Genomic DNA, 17,381 nt, shown 5'->3' on the forward strand with positions numbered 1-17,381 from the left:
AAAGATGTTGCCAGGGTTGGAGGATCTGAGCTATAGGGAGAAGCTGAACAGACTGGGGCTGTTTTCCCTGGAGCATCAGAGGCTGAGGAGTGACCTTATAGAGGTTTACAAAATTATGAGGGGCATGGATAAGATAAATAGGCAAAGTCTTTTCCCTGGGGTGGGGGAATCCAGAACTAGAGGGCATAGGTTTAGGATGAGAGGGGAAAGATATAAAAGAGACTCAAGGGGCAACGTTTTCACGCAGAGGGTAGTACGTGTATGGAATGAGCTACCAGAGGATGTGATGGAGGCTGGTACAATTGCAACATTTAAGAGGCATTTGAATGGGTATATGAATAGGAAGGGTTTAGAGGGATATGGGCCGGGTGCTGGCAGGTGGGACTAGAATGGGTTGGGATATCTGGTCGCCATGGACGGGTTGGACCGAAGGGTCTGTTTCCGTGCTGTACATCTCTATGACTCTATGACCTCTTTTCAAAACGTGTGTGTCTTTGGTGCCACATCTGAGCGTTTTATTTAATCTGGGTGTCACTGGCAAGGTCAACATTTACTGACTGGCTTGCTCGGCCATTTCAGAAGACAGTTAGGAGTCAACCACATTTGCTGTGGGTATGGAGCCACATGTAGGTTAAACTGGGCAAGTTTATTCACATATTCAAGTGAATCAGGTGGGTTTTTTTTTAAAATGGCAGTCGATTGTCACCGTTATCGAAAGTAGCTTTTACATTCCCGTTACTATTTAACTAAGTTAAATGTCATCCGCTTTTTATGGCGGGGGGTGTAGGTATCGGAATTGCATCCCTATTGCGTAACCTCTGGCCTCTGGATGACCATTGACGTGACCGCATGCCACCAACTCCCAACCATCTGGGTGATTATAAAAAGAGAAATATGATTCCACGCTTGTCGAGGTCTTAGTACCTTCTACCGCCCCCGACTACGAGCAAAGTTACATAACAGTGTCTAAGAATAAACGACCTCGTCACTTTAAGCGAGGCAGCGCTTTATATAGGTAATGGGTGATATTAAAGGCTTTTGCCCGAAACGTCGATTTTACTGCTCCTCGATGCTGCCTGAACTGCTGTGCTCTTGCAGCACCACTAATCCAGAATCTGGTTTCCAGCATCTGCAGTCATTGTTTTTACCCGATATTAAAGGCCCGACTACCTTTGAAGGCTTTCGCCGTCCCCTGTGTCCTCAAGGAGCTGACGACGGCCGTGCGCCTGGCGGTGCCCAAGAAGCTCCGAGCCGCTTGTCTCAGGGCCATACTCAGATCTGTCAGGAGGCGGCCGGAACAGGTCAAGTGTAACGCTATCGTCTAGATTATTTCCCCCACTCCCTAAGCACGTCCACAGGTCACAGCCCTCCGAGAAATAACTGCACAAAACAGTTATAAAGCATGTCTTTTTAAAACCGTGACCAGACTTCCCCTCGACAGGGAAAAGGGAATCACCTGGAGGTTGTGTAACAATCTGAAACTGACACAAAACTCGCTACACTGCGTTCCACTGAGGCTGACGTCACAATGAGTTGACTGGCAACCCCTGTAACCAATCGCTGTACGAATGTTCCAAACAGCCCCGCCTGACACAGAGAAGGACGGCGAAAGTGAGGCCCGGATAGGGTCAGCGACAAAGGCGTGAGATCAATCCCCGAAAATTATTTTCCTGCTGATTGGGGAAGGGAATTTGAACCTTTTCTTTCGGACAGGACAGCGGCTCTTCGAAGGATGGCATGCTTGTTCCCTTAACAACTCGTGGTTCTGCTGTTTGGAAGTCCCGAGGTTCACCGCAGGGAGGCGGATTATCAAACAAAATTTGACACCAAGCCACGAGACAGAAATTGCTGGAAGAATTCGTCCGGTCCCGCAGCATTTCTGAAACTCGAAATTTTCGCTCTGTTTTCTCTCTTCACAGATGCTGCCACACCTGACGAGTTTCTCCAACAGTTTCTATTCTTGTGTGTTCCAGATCTCCAGCAACTTTGTTTTATTTTCACAGCAGAGCTCTGAGGAAGAATCACGCCGGACTCGAAACGTTAACTGTTCTTCTCTCCACGGATGCTGCCAGACCTGCTGAGTTTCTCCAGCGTTCTCTGTATTTTGCCTTTATTCACTTATGAATTGTCTACTTCTCTTCTGGGGTTTATGGTCATAGGGAATAGAATCGTTACAGCGCAGAAAGTAGCCGCTGGACCCTTTGTGCTGATTAAGAAACAATTCATGTACTGCCGCTACTCATCACTCCTCTTAAAATAGATATTTTCAGTAACCTGTTCAGGGATGTTCGGGCGCTCCTCTAGAGCAGCAAAGAGTTGAACCCACTAATTCACTGCTAGCATTATACCTCTCGACTAACAAGCAGGCAAAAGGAGCTGATTGGTCTCAACATCGAGTTGTTTCATTAAAAATTTGCAAAGCACAATTTTATTTCAAAAATGCAGTTACACGAATTCGTTAGACGGTGATAGCCGAGAAATGCTCACTTTAGTTTTACAGGTGGAGAGTGGGAGCTGGCCTTGAGCACGTTTAACATCTCCTGAGACTTACTCGTCTGTCGGTGAAGGTGGATGGGTGACTGTCTCATCATTCTCACACACCGAGTTCTGATGCACAAACTGGTTCATGGATTTGTCTTGCTGCACTTGGGCTGAGAATGAATCTGGGAGTATCTCTGAGTTGGGGAAATAACATTTTGGAATTTGGAATTCACTGTAACTTAATCTGTACCAAAATGTTGAGTGTTATAGATACTTTTTGTTCATCTTGTTCGGAGATTGACAGTGGCAGACACTATAAACGTCGTCTTCAATCCATAAAAATTGTCCCCTATGATATATACGAGTAATTCTATACAAATTAATATGTCCATCACTTGTTCATTTGTTCCATTGGGTCTCGGGCATCCCTTCAGACCATTTTAGAAAATAACAGGTTGTACTGCAATGGGCCGTTTCCTTGACATTGAGGAGAGACAAAAACTTACAGATCTTTCCTCCTCCTGAATGGTTGTTTTTAAGTGTGCAAGGGGCTTTGGAAAGTCTTTATTACTCAAGTGAGTGTAACAGACTGAAACAATGTCTCTCAGTCCTGCAGACCCTGTCCCAAACTCTGACAGGGGGAGGGAAAATTGCTGCATACTCCTCCATTGCCCCCTGCCGTGCTCCAAAGTAATAGATGTGTGTGCGCGCGCCTATGTGAGAGTGTGTATGCATGAAAATATTGTGCTTCTATCCATATGAATCATTTACATGTGGTCACTTAGGTCCAGTACTGAGGAGAAACTGATGCTTAACGAGCCGTATCCCAGCAAACAGGTTAGCGGAAACATCGAATTATGTGCATCCCTCTTTAAATACAAAATGTTAAGAAAAAGCAAAACGTGCCAGTCATTTCCTGCTGGTTATTTCCTGCTGGGTTCAGAGAAATTCTTGTGGTGGCAGTCAATCCACTCAGTCTCCTTTTATCCTGGAAATGTATCCTATAGCCTAATCATCTTCCAAAATGTCTATTTCTAGCAGTCTGATACTGTGGCGAAAAGAAGGTTCCCCCCAAATTGCACTTAAGGCACCCTTTAAGCTTTAGAATGTTGCATTGTGTTAACTAATACAACATTCCTCTCACTATAGGTTTGGGTTGAGCTGTAGTTCAGTTGGTTGTGTTCAGGTCCCACACTTGGGACTGAGGGAAGTGCTGCACTGTCCAAGGTGCCACCTTTGAGAAGAAATCTTAAAACAAGAGCCCCCAACTGGTCTCTCAGCTCGATGTAAAGGATCCCTGTTTTTGAAGAACTGCTGGGGAGTGCTCTCAGGACCCTTGTCGAGTAGTTACTCTTCAATTTATATAACTACAAAAACTGACAATGTGATTGTTACTGCATTGCTGTTTGTGGGAGCTTGCTGCTTGTAGAATTTCCTGTGTTATCATTACATCCTTTTCTAATGAGGTGACCAGAGCAGTGAAAAGTGCATAGTGCTCAGACTGAGGCCTAATTAATGATTTATGGAGTGTCAACATAACACCCTTGTTCTTATATTCTATATTTCGGCTAAAACTATATGCCTTTCTAACCACTATATCAACCCGTCATGCTACTTTCAGGGATCTGTGGTGATTCACTTCAAGATTCCTAACTTCCTCCTCAACTATCTGTATTCTGTATCTAATTGTGTATGCTTTTGCCTTGTTTAACTTCCCCAAATGCAGCACCATACAGTTCTCCAAGTTGGATTCCATTTGTCACCTCTCTACCGACCTGACCAATCCAATGAAATTTTTTTAAACCTTTTATTAGTTCGTGGGATATGGGTGTCACTGGCTGCACCACTAATTATTGCCTGTCTCTAGTTACCCTTGAGAAAGTGGCGGTGAGCTGCGTTCTTGAACTGCCAGTCTGTTTGCTGTAGGTTGACCCACAATGCTGTTAGGGAGGGAATTCCAGGGTTTTGAGCTAGTGACAGTAAGGAAATGGCGATATATTTCCAAGTCAAGATGGTGAGTGGTTTGGAGGGGAATTTGCAGCTGGTGGTGTTCCCATGTATCTGCTCTACTTCCTACAGTCCACAGCTATCTTCCTCACTATCAACCTCATGTTTTGTGTGTCATCTGCAAACTTCTGGATCATGCTGTGTTATATTTACTTCCAAATCCACCACACAAAAAAATGGGGGCTGGTACTGAACACTGTGGAACCCCACTGGAAACAGCCTCCCAGTGGCAAAAACACCCACCAACCATTACTGTTTTCTCCTAACACCCAAGCCTGCTCTGTATCCAGCTTCTGCGTTCCCCTCTGTTCTTTTGTCTGCCGCAAAGGACATTGTCAAAAAACCCAATCATTATTGAAATATATTTTTTCGAGAGCCTGCAGTTTGTAGGCTTCAGGCTATTGACTAAGATGCAATTCTTTGGGCAAAGGTGAACAGGATATTACAAAGATCATCCTTTGCAAGATTTTGGAATTCCTGTTGACCGTTCATAAAGAAGTTTCAGATACTTTATTAAGAAGCATCAGTTTAGACATGATCCATTAGTTGATTCGACACAAATAAGTATAGGAGCCATGACAAGTGAAGTTGCTTCACTGGTAACAGATAGGGGTCCAGTCAGTTGGCATGGAATGCGTTGTTTTTATAAAGTTGTGAAGAAATCACCCTCCAGCCAGTGTTAGGGAACCCACACCTGGAACTTAGCTCCTCTTTTGGTCCGTCATCCCCCTGAAGAAGATCATGCTTAGTAAACACTCCTCCCCTCCCGCCCCCGGATGAGGGCATTGCTGGCTAGGCCTGCATTTACTGCCCATCCCAGAAGACATTTAAGAGTCAGCCACGTTGCTGTGGGTCTGGAATCACATGTAGGCCAGACCAGGTAAGGGAGGCGATTTCCTTCCCTCAATGGCATTAGTGAACCAGATAGGTATTTCTGACAATCAATTCATGGTCATTAATTTTCTTTGAGATCAGAGTTTTAAAAAGTTGAATTCAAATTCCACCATTTGTCGAGCTGGGTTTCATACCCAGGTCCCCAGAATATTACCTGGGTCTCTGGATAAACAACAATTCACCTAACCTGCACATCTTTGTGTTTGTGGGAGGAAACCCACGCAGACACGGGGAGAATGTGCAAACTTCACACAGACAATTGCCTGAGGCGGGAATTGAACCCAGGTCTCTGGCGCTGTGAGGCAGCAGTATTAACCACTGTGCCAGATATATTTGGATGTGTAGAGGCTCAAAGTTGTCCAAGCTAAGTTCACTAAAATGTTCAAACTTGGCTCAAGAAAAATAGGAAAAAGAAGGCCCAATTTTCTACCCCTCTATGGACTCAGTTCAGTGGTGCTACAGAGGAATTCAAGACAGAAATTCCTGGCATCGATGCTCCTTTAAGAAATGTTACACCATGTGCATTTTCAATTGTCACCAGCCTTCTAGAGCTTTCTTGTTAGTAATGGCACCTGTTGCAGATTCATTGCTTGCCCAGGTTTCTGGTGTTGCTGAACCGTGTGCTATCCCTGACCTCAGTGGAGCTGGTGAAGTGACGGGCACTGACAACGTCCAGGCCTGCTTGTCCAGTGACCGGAGCAGCTGTTCCATTTCCGGGCACAAAGCGTGAAGCTCCCACATGACAATGTCAGACACAGCCTGACACATCATGGCAACCTCTTTCAGCAGGTTGCAGCCACTGACGCTGTTTCTGACATTGACCATCCGGATCCTGGTAAGAGCGATCTCTGACAGGTTATGGGGTGCCGGGCAGCTTTGGCTTTTGAGTGTAACTTGTAGCAGTGTCTGATACCTCAGCAGTGCCTCCTCTGTAATGAAAAAGAACCAAGGCTTCAGCAAAGGACAGAAATTGCTTTTGCTTTTCCTCAGTCTTTACAGACCCCGACAGCTAACCTGCAATTGTGCTTTGGCTTAAATTTTAGCAGCTGAATATGGATCAACAACAGTTGAAAGTCAAGAAAAAAATACTCTTCACACTAATATTCTTTAATCAAAGTTTGGGCAGCATGGTGGCTCAGTGGTTAGCACTGCTGCCTCAGAGTTCCAAGAACCCAGGTTCGATTCCAGCCTCGGGCGACTGTCTGTGTGGAGTTTACACATTCTCCATGTGTTTGCGTGGGTTCCCTCTGGGTGCTCCAGCTTCCTCCCATAATCCAAAGATGTGCAGGTTAGGTGAATTGGTCATGCTAAATTGCCTATAGTGTTCAGAAATGTGTAGGTTAGGGGCATTAGTCAGGGGTAAAGGTAGTGTAGTAGGGGAGTAGGGGAATGGGTCTGGGTGGGTTACTCTTTGGAGGGTCGGTGTGGACTTGTTGGGCTGAAGGGCCTGTTTCCACACTGTAGGGATTCAATGAAAGTAAGGTTATGGGGTGATAGTCAAATCCTGTCAGAGATTCAGTAGGATGGGCCTATATCTCCTGGAGATTATAAGGCCAAGGTGTGATCTTAGGATCAAATTACAGCAGATGCTGGAATCTGTACTGAAAACAAAAAAACACTGGAGATCATAGCGGCTCAGGCAGCATCCATGGAGAGAGAGAGAGCAAGCTAATATTTCAATGACTCTTCATTAAGATGTAATATTTCAAGTGTACATTGAAGTGTGTAATATTTCTGAAGGGCTTGACAGGGTAAATGCTAAGAGATGTTTCCCTGGTTGGACAGAATAGGGCGCATACTCTCAAGGGAAGGGGATCACCAGTCAGGTCGAAGATAAGAAATCTTTCAATCAGAGATCTATGAATTTTTGGAATTCTAGTGCATTGAGTGTAGAGGTTAGGAGGTCATATTGCAGCTGTACAGGAAATTGGTTAGGCCCCTCCCAGCCTCATTCCTGATGACGGGCTCCTGCCCGAAACATCAATTTTCCTGCTCCTTAGATGCTGCCTGGCCTGCTGTGCTTTTCCAGCACCACTCCAGCATCTACAGTCCTCACTTTTGCCTAGTTGATTATAACATTTAAAAGGCATCTGGATGGACATATGAATAGGAATAATTTAGAGGGATATGGGCCAAGTACTGGCAAATGGGACTAAATTAATTTAGGATATCTGGTTGGCTGGTTGGCCTGGATGAGTTGGACCGAATGGTCTGTTTCCGTGCTGTATATCTCTATGATTCTCTGTACCTCAAATGTAGGCAATTAATCATTGCATATTTATAAGGTGGAGGTTTTGACATTAAGAGATATAGAAACAGGGTGGAAATGTGAAGTTAATTTAAAAATAAGCTTACACATAGTAGAGAAGACTTGAGTTTTATATTTCCTTTCCTCAATTTCAAGATATGTGGAACTAGGGGTGATACAGTAGAGGAAAAGAAATAGCATTTTGTAAGAGTGTGACATATATCTGTTTTAAAATTTGTGAATGTAAGGATTGTTAATAATACAAAGTATTTCCTTTTCAAAAGAAAGCAGACATGAGAAACTGGCTGTGCCACATGGTGTATTGCAGTGTACAATAACTCAGGAAAGCTGACTGCAAAGAAACACCAAATATTCACGACAATTACTGTTGAACACAAGCATAGAGCCACTACTAGTGATGGACATGGGCTAGCCTCAGCCTGGGGCAGAGTTATATTGTTGAATCAACCTGTTCAGAGATGTTAGTCCACACCTTTGAAGCAGGTGGGACCTGAATCCAAGCCTCCTAGTTCAGAGGAAGGGACACTACAAGTGCACCACAACAGCCCCCAGCTCTACTGTATTGTTATTTTCTTTACCTTTTATTTTATCCAGAAATGTCATCATACACAATTGAATGTTTATTTTTCCCCGGCATCAAATCACCCTGGTACTTTCTTCAGTCTAGTAACCATCACCAGTGAATCACCCATGTTTCCAACCCAATAATTTACATGCAAAGCTCATTAAGGCCAAAGATGAGGGGGAGAGCAGAGTAGGGAGAGATGGAAGGAACTAAATCAAAATATAGTCAGAGGGGGAAATAAGGCACTGTATCTCCTGTCACTCCCACCTCTCTCTAATAGCATGGAGAGTATTGATGGTTACTGCATGCTCTCTTCCCAATGACACCTGGGCACAAATGTGACTCTGTAAGAGAGGCAGGCGGAGATGGCAGAGATGACCCCTGCCACATGGACTTGTTTATAATGAACCTGGCCAGGTCTAGGAGCAGACCCACGAGGAGGTCCTCCGAGCTGCCCACCCCTCTCCGCACCAGCTGCCCAAAGAACAGCATTGGTCTGCTTCCATTTTTTTTCTTTTTATTCAACTCAGAAGTGTTGTCACACACAACTGAGTGACTTTCCCATCACCGAAGTCCCTGTGACCTTTTTTTTGTGTTTTCTTTAAACAACTAACCACCAGCAGTTAAAACAGTTGTGTAGCTGCCTCCATATTTAAATGCAAAGCCCATTATGAGTATGGCAAATCATGAGTCTGCTTTACAAAGGGCGTAGGTGGTGAGTTCCAGGTGGAAGGCCATTGCCTGTTACCAAGGGGTCACATTCTCAATGAGCCTCATAAGGAGATTAATTAGTGATTTCCTCATGGGCTTAACCATCAACATTATTTAAATAGATTTCCTGCTTGTGGGACCTCCATCTGTGCTGAGAAGCTGCTGTGATTTCTTCTTTGCAGCATTAGTACATTTGCAAAGAAACGCACTGAGGAAAGGTACTATATAAATGTAAACCATTCCATTAAAGTCGATGATAAGTAAATGGGGTTACTCTCGTGCTTATCTTGCTGATCAGGATATCAGGACTGAGAGAGTGGGTTTGCAAAGTAGGTCAACTCTCAGCCCTCCTGGTCAGGGTTACAATTAGGAATTATTTATTGCTACGTATATCTTGAAGGATACAGAGAAAAGTGCCACAATCCGGCGCCATTTTGAGTTTCAGAGTAGAAAATGACATGAAAAAAGTTCATCTTCTGTACGAGAAGTCTTCAAACACAGCTCCTGGGCTTCTGCAAGGTCTCTGCAAGGTACCCTGGGCCTGAAGGAGTCCCTGTGCTTCAGGGCTACCACAGCCAGGCGTCTCAGCTCTGGGCACTACCTCCCCCACAGCTGACGATCCGCCGAGTCAACCCCTCAGCTTCCTCATAATGTCAGAAGATGAAGAAAAGTAAAAAGAGAAAGCAAAAGGCAAGAGAAGAGAAGGATGCGGCTTGTCTGGAGTGGACGGGCTCAGGAGGCCGAACACTGCTTAAAGTGTCAACATTGCCATCTTGGAGAAAAAGCAGGGTGCAGACAACACATTAACAGAATGAGGAAAATACCTACCTGAAAGGTTGGGCTGTGAGGAATTGAGCATGTCAGCAGACACCTTCCTTGATTTAATGCCATTCCTTGCTTCAAGTGATAGGAGTTCCTGAACGTAAAATAAAAATCCTGTTAATCAGACAACTCATCTCTCAATGGAATTCAAAATAGAATTGCTGACTCATATGGCATTCCCATCTTCACTAAATATTTGCTTCAACATTTGTCAGTAAGTACCACAATTAACACAAATAAATAGAGTCATAGAGATGTACAGCATGGAAACAGACCCTTCGGTCCAACCCGTCCATGCCAACCAGATATCCTAACCCAATCTAGTCCCACCTGCCAGCACTCGGCCCATATCCCTCCAAACCCTTCATATTCATATACCCATCTAAATGCCTCTTAAATGTTGCAATTGATTGAGCCTCCATCACTTCCTCTGGCAGCTCATTCCATACATGTACCAACCTCTGTATATCTTTCCCCTCTCACCCTAACCCTATGCTCTCTAGTTCTGGAGTCCCTATCCCAGGGAAAAGACTTTATCTATTTATCCTATTAATCCCCCTCATGATTTTATAAACTTGTCCTGCAAAGTATCCCATGGAACTATTTGATGATGAACTCTCCTACGACTTTACTGTTGACAAAACATTACCTTTAAGCCAAGTTTATTTTGTGTGATACTTTATCACAATTTATTACTTTGCTTTATTAAAAACATTATTGTTCCAAACTTGATTTGAAGATTCTGAACTTTCATCTGACCCTCTTTGGTCACCATTTTTAACCAGGAGGACACTCAGTTTTACATGAGGAACAAATAGTTCCCTGCCCGCAGAGATTTTACAATGATCATGTCTAGACTTTCGAGAGTCATAGAGTGACTCAGCATGGAAACAGACCCTTCGGTCCATCCAGTCCATGTTGAACATAATCTCAAACTAAACTAGTCTCACCTGCCTGCTCCTGGCCCACATACCTCCAAAACCTTCCTATTCATGAACTTATCTCAGTGCCTTTAAAATGTTGTAACTCTGCCCACATCCACCACTTACTCAGGAAGGCCATTCCACACAGTGTAAATAATTTGCACCTTATGCCTTTTTAAAATCTCTCTCCTCTCACCTTAAAAACATGCCCCCTAGTCTTGAAATCCCCCATCCAAGGGAAAAGGCACTTATCTTATCTGGGCCCTTCATGATTTTATAAACCTCTATCAGGTGACCTCTCAATCTCCTTCATTCCAGTGAAAAAATGTCCCAGCCTATCTAGCCTTTCTAGGATCCAGGCTCAGTCTGGTATATCTGAGAGTATCTTTTGGAACTAAGCACAAACTTGGGCTGCGATCTGAAGGTTAATTACCCAACAGCAATTTGCAATGATTGATTGGTGCCCTGCTGAGCCCTAAAGAACAGGAAGCCGAGGCACATTGATCAAAGTCCCCCTGTAGATTTGGAAGATCTGAGACTCAACCCTGATGTGTACTGGCTCACTCTGTACGTGCTGATCTCAGGATACTCCAGTCGGCCTTCTGCCTGTGGGCTGGGGAGTTGGAAGGTTGATCCAGGATTCCCGTTGCCAGGCAGAGTCCAGTTAATTTTGCAGGAAGTGTGTGAATAACCACGGGGATGGTCAGTTTTACATGAACCAAATGTCCAGAGCACACCGTTCACACTTACACTTGCTAGGGTACCTCATAAGCAGGGGCTGAAGAGCTAAAATTGTTGATGATATTCGATAGCAGTATGAGTCTGGTGAACATTCCTGTATGTGCGGCAGAATCTGTGCTTGTTTTTTCTGTACTTGTGTTTGTTACACTGTGTAAGGCCAAGGGTTTTATCCCAAATTGTTGGAGTTCACCTCGTCCCGGGATCGCGAACGGTGTCTGGAACAAACCTCAGCCTCCAGACCAACCGTCAATCGAGGGGTCCCTGACATGCAGGAGGGTTTGAGGCTCATTGCTTTCTTTTCCTTCCTTTCTCACCTTCATTTATTACTTAATAAATGTTCACAGTTCATTGTTTCATTTTTCCTTCCTTTATTATATTCAATAAACGTTCATATTTAAGCAAATTGCTGTTGTTGTAACTGCATTTAACTGAATCCGACAGGAACTACTTGGATACATCCTGTGATCCAAGGCAGTACGTTTGTCTTCAGCTCAGTCTGGTGGGTCTGGTTAATAGAGGTCGGATGCTGCCCTGGTGGAGGAGGCCTGTTGATACTAGAACATAGAACAGTACAGCACAGGCCCTTCGGCCCCTGATGTTATGCCAGCCTTTTATCCTACTCTAAGATCGCAATAACCTACATACCCTTCATTGTACTATCTTCCATGTGCCTACCCAAGAGTTGCTTAAATGTCCCTAACGTATCTGAATCTCCTTCCACGGCTGGCAGTGCATTCCACACACCCACCACTCTCTGTGTAACGAACCTACCTGACATGTTCCCTAAACCTTCCTCCAATTACCTTAAAGTTATGCCCCCTCATGATAGACATTTCCGCCCTGGGAAATGGTCTCTGGCTATCCACTCCAACTATGCCTCTCAACATCTTGTACACCTCTATCAATTATACAGAATGACTACTTGGTTTTGGCACAACACGCTCCAGTATCACAATCACAGTCATCTTCAGGAAACTGGGCAAACCAATCGAAAAGAATTAACTCATTTGTCAAATGTAAGATTATACGCTTGTCAATGCCTTTGGATCTCCCTTGCACAAAAAGAAAGGTTGCTTCTCAGGGAGGGAACAAGGCTGACCTGAATGGTTTCGTTGAGTCTATTGAGATGCTGAAGTTGAGCTGCTACACTGTGCATCATACGCCAGCATGCTGGGATAGTGTCCAAGCGCTGAGCAATCAGACCCTTCACCGCTGCTAACCTAAGCAAACAAAAAAGTTTATTATTGACCTGCACAGGTACAGTAACAGAGAATTAAATCCTATAAAAATGTGTGTGGAAGTTTCAGAAATGGACTGATAGTATTGAGTAACAACATTTCAATACATTGGCCAACATGGACTGAAATGGAGAGAGACCCTGGTAAAATCTCCAGTCTAAGGAGAAAGAGCAGTGTAAGTGAACTGATTGGATAGCTCTACCAAAGAGCTAGCAGAGCTGTGGTGGGCTGAATAGCCTCCCGTACTGTAAGATTCAGTGACTCTATGAAATGCTGGCGTTGCTATGTCCTGAGCATGAATTCTAAAAAGTGACTAGCAATGCTGTTTACCCAAATTATGTGGGAAAAACAAGACGCTGTATGCTTTGCAAGTAAAAGCAGGGACACGGTATTTTTGATGAAACAGTTCACTCAGAGACAAACTCACACTTTAAATTCAGGCTGTAGTTACTGATAATGATGGCAGGGTAGCAAAACGGGAATGGTACATCAGGGGCCAAAACACCATCGTGTACCTGGATCAAGGGTGAGACCACTATGTTCAGGCCGGGTGACCAGACCAGGGCCCATGATTTTTGTCCCTGCCCCATCCATGGTAGAGGCTCCCATGTTCTCCCCATCACACGGTTAGCCAGGAATCTCTCCTGCTCTTACCAAGTGCCCATTCGCATGTTTTGGAAAGATTTACAGGTTGACACATAACCTGTTTCACCCTATTAAAAATGTACCTTCCTTGGCCATCAAGTTCTAGGATGGGACTCGAATCCAGAGCTTCTGGCTCAGAGTCAGGGACACTGCTGTTGATTCACAGGACCTCCTGCTTAGAGTAACTAGGAGAAACTGATCCACTTGCCAGAAAGGTTGGAACTGGAGGACACTGCAGCACAGATGCTTACTGATTAGCATTGCTGCCTCACAGCATCAGGGACCTGGGTTCAATTCCAGCCTTGCATGCCTGTCCATGTGGAGTTTGCACATTCTCCCCGTGTGTGCATGGGTTCCCACTAAATGCTCTGGTTTGCTTCCACAGCCCAAGGCCGTGCAGGTTAGGGGGACTGGCCTGTAAATTACCCTGTAGTGTGCAGGCTAGGTGGGATTATGGGGATGGCATGGTCTTCTGAGGGCCGGTGCAGTCTTAATGGGCCCAATGGCCTCTATCTGCACTGTAGGGATTTGATGACACTAATTTAAGACAACTGACATAAGAAGCAGGGGTGACACGAGGAAAAATAGTTTTGTGTAACAAATGGCCAGGATCTGGAATGCACTGCCTGGGATTATGGTGGAGGCAATTCAGTTTTGGCTTTTCAAAGAGGGAACTGGATTGGTATCTGAGGAGCAAAAAAAGTCCAGAGCTGCAGTGAAGTCTGGGAATGGACCAGCTAAGCAGCTGTGATATAATGCCAGTATGCACATGGCAGGCTGAATGGCCACTTTCCATGCTGTTACCGTTTCATGTAAAGAAATCTTTGCTCACTTCCTACAAGACAAATATAAGGTGTTTGTACAGAACCTTGTGCAGATGTAAACTTGGTTAATGACTGATATACACATGACTGAAGCAAATAGAAATGTCATTCGTTTGCTTAAAGTATTAAAAGAACACAATTTAAATTACTAGCTTTCAATATGACTGTGACATCTTAGTTAATACAATGTCCAATCCAATTTTCCAACTCATTTGTAAATATTCTTCCATTTTGAATGTGTAATTTTAGAAGCATTAACATGGCGTCAACATTATAAACGCTTAATGTTAAATTAATTATTTCATATTCCATCTACAGTTCTGTTTTTATCATGTGTGTAAAGTTATTGAAATATACAAGTTGCACAGGGAGCTCACCAACATGCTTTATAATTGGGGCTTGTAATTGTAGGAGGGACTCTAAACTCTGAAGGTTTCTGCTTAAACTGATTCCATCATGGCTGAGTGTGGTTCTGAAGAAGAGTCTAGATTAGAGTGGTGCTGGAAATGCACAGCAGGTCAGACAGCATCCGAGGAGTAGGAAAATCAATGTTTTGGGCAAAAGCCCTTCAGCAGGACTGAAGGCGGGGAGGCTCCAGGGTGGAGAGATAAATGGGAGGGGGGGTGGGGCTGGGGAGAAGGTGGCTAATAGTACAATAGGTGGATAGAGATGGGCATGAAGGTGATAGGTCAGAGAGGAAGGGTGGAGCGGATAAGTGGGGAGGAAGATTGGCAGGTAGGACAGGTCATGAGGATGGTACTGAGCTGGAAGGATGGAACTGGGGTAAGGTAGGGAGGGGGAAATGAGGAAACTGGTGAAGTCCACATTGATGCCCTGGGGTTGAAGTGTTCCGAGGCGGAAGATGAGGCGGTCTTCCTACAGGCGTCGGGTGAGGGAGCGGCGGTTGATGAGGCTCAGGACCTGCATGTCCTCAGCTGAGTGGGAGGGGGAGTTGAAATGTTGGGCCACAGCGCAGTGTGGTTGATTGGTTCGAGTGTCCCGGAGACGTTCCCTAAAGCGCTCTGCGAGGAGGCATCCAGTCTCCCCAATGTAGAGGAAACCGCCTTGGGAGCAATGGATACAATAAATGACATTGGTGGATGTGCAGGTCAAACCTTAATGGATGTGGAAGACTCCTTTGGGGCCTTGGATGGAGGTGAGGGAGGAGGTGTGGGTGGAGGTTTTGCAATTACTGCGGTGGCAGGGGAAGGTGCCAGGAGGGGAGAGTGGGTTGTTGGGGAACATGGACCTGACCAGGTAGTCACGGAGGGAACAGTCTTTGCAGAAAGCAGAAAGGGGAGGGGAGGAGAAGGAAATATATCCCTGGTGGTGGGGTCGTTTGGAGGTGGCGGAAAATGTGGTTTATGTGAAGGTTGGTAGGGTAAAAGGTGAGGACCGGGGGGTTCTGTCCTTGTTACGGTTGGAGGGGTGGGGTTTGAGGGCGGAGGTTGGAGGGCATCTTCAACCACGTGAGAGGGGAAATTGCAGTCTTTAAAGAAGAAGGCTATCTGGTGTGTTCTGTGGTGGAACTGCTCCTCCTGGGAGCAGATACGGCAGAGGCAGAAGAATTGCGAATACGGGATGGCATTTTTGCAGGAGGTAGGGTGGGAAGAGGTGTAATCCAGGTAGCTGTGGGAATTGGTTTGTAAAAAATGTCGGTGTCAATTCAGTCGTCGCACTCTTGGACAGAATTCAACTGTCTCACATCCTCCTAGAATCTAAAGGCAACCAAAGCTCTGATCCTCCTAGAATCTAAAGGCAACCAGACTCCAAACGCTAGCTTGCTCTCTCTCCATGGATGCTGACTGACTTGCTGGGATTTCCAGCAGTTTTGTTTTCTGTACGGTTTCCAGCAATTTGCTCCTACAGGGCTACATTTAGCTGCCCGGTTGAACCAATGAACCAACTGTCCGCTGCCCACCTCTTACCAGGAAAGGCACAAGGGAGATGATACAGACCTATAGGTCATTAGAAGATCTTCTTTCACGAAACTCATGTGAATTTGAGGTTCCAATCCTGCCATCACTTCTTGCTGGTTAGTAGTGTTGAAAGGATCTCCAACTGGGCCTAGGATATAGCAAATTCTGAGCTAGTAAATTCATTGAAGAAAATATTTTGTCTCGATGGGGTTTCATGAATACGTAGCTGAGCCTGAGGTCACTGTGACCTCCATAGTCATGTGTTAGTATTCCACTAAGACAATAGACCCTGTCCAGTTCAGAGTATCTCTAGCCTTACCATCATGTCCAGTGAACATCAAACAACAGTTTAACACTTATTAAAAAATCTGGCCTGAGACTGTATCAAGACCCTAAGAACTCAATTATCTGCAAATGAAATCTACCAAAGATATTTTAAGGTCATTCAGCCCATTGTATCTATGCTGATTCATGGGAAGATCTCTTCATTTCATTCCAAGCCTCTTGACCCATGGACTTCAAGGTACTGCTTTGTCAAATATTTCAATTCTTCCCTGTTTCTAGCTGGGCCTTTTTATGTGCTGGTATCCTTCTGCTTGGAAAATCACTCCTTATTTCAACTTAAGATAATACTGTAGCCCATTTATCTGCAGCTCTACGGTCTTCCCATTCAAAGATCTAGTTGCTTCATAAAATAGGTCCCAGTAACCTGACCTCAAATATCCTCTTTATATTACACTCCTACTCAGTCTAGCATTTGGGTGAGTGCATAATTTTCCAAATATTATTCTCACTCAGCATGACATGTCACACAAAAGTGATTGGATAATCATGGGTAAAGTTAATTTTGCCTCTTCTTCCAATATCATAGATATCGTAGAAACTCTACAGTGTAGAAACAGAACATTTGGCCCAACAAATCCATACTGACTCTCCGAAGAGTAACCAAAGAAGATTGATGAGGGCATGGCAGTAGATGTGATCTATATGGACTTCTGTAAGGCGTTCGACAAGGTTCCCCATGGGAGACTGATCTCATGGAATACAGGGAGAACTAGACATTTGGATACAGAACTGGCTCAAAGGTAGAAGACAGAGGGTGGTGGTGGAGTGTTGTTTTTCAGACTGGAGGCCTGTGACCAGTGTAGTGCCACAAGGATTTTTGTCATTTACATAAATGATTTGGATGCGAGCATAAGGGATACAGTTAGTAAGTTTGCAGATGACACCAAAATTGGAGGTGTAGTGGACAGCAAAGAGGGTTACCTCAGATTACAACAGGATCTGGACCAGATGGGCCAATGGGCTGAGAAGTGGTAGATGGAGTTTAATTCAGATAAAT

The 17,381-nt window shown here is 44.7% G+C and overlaps 2 protein-coding genes across 2 annotated transcripts in view; both read right to left on the reverse strand.

Annotated features, from left to right (window-relative positions):
• The window catches only part of LOC122552235 (glutaryl-CoA dehydrogenase, mitochondrial-like), a 31,253-nt gene extending 28,101 nt beyond the window's left edge, over positions 1-3,152 (reverse strand). Inside the window, exon 1 of the mRNA XM_043694890.1 lies at positions 1,171-3,152. Coding sequence (XP_043550825.1) covers positions 1,171-1,270 — 100 coding nt within the window. The 5' untranslated portion in view covers positions 1,271-3,152. The remainder of the gene's footprint in view (positions 1-1,170) is intronic.
• Positions 3,153-5,649: 2,497 nt separating this feature from the next.
• Positions 5,650-17,381, reverse strand: part of LOC122552236 — a 58,503-nt gene continuing 46,771 nt past the window's right edge. Inside the window, exons 19-22 of the mRNA XM_043694891.1 lie at positions 16,079-16,187; positions 12,513-12,633; positions 9,756-9,843; positions 5,650-6,311 (exon numbers count right to left, since the gene is read on the reverse strand). Coding sequence (XP_043550826.1) covers positions 5,917-6,311; positions 9,756-9,843; positions 12,513-12,633; positions 16,079-16,187 — 713 coding nt within the window. The 3' untranslated portion in view covers positions 5,650-5,916. The remainder of the gene's footprint in view (positions 6,312-9,755; positions 9,844-12,512; positions 12,634-16,078; positions 16,188-17,381) is intronic.

This window comes from Chiloscyllium plagiosum, chromosome 8 (assembly GCF_004010195.1).
Source record: "Chiloscyllium plagiosum isolate BGI_BamShark_2017 chromosome 8, ASM401019v2, whole genome shotgun sequence".
NCBI classification, from domain to species: Eukaryota; Metazoa; Chordata; class Chondrichthyes; order Orectolobiformes; family Hemiscylliidae; genus Chiloscyllium; species Chiloscyllium plagiosum.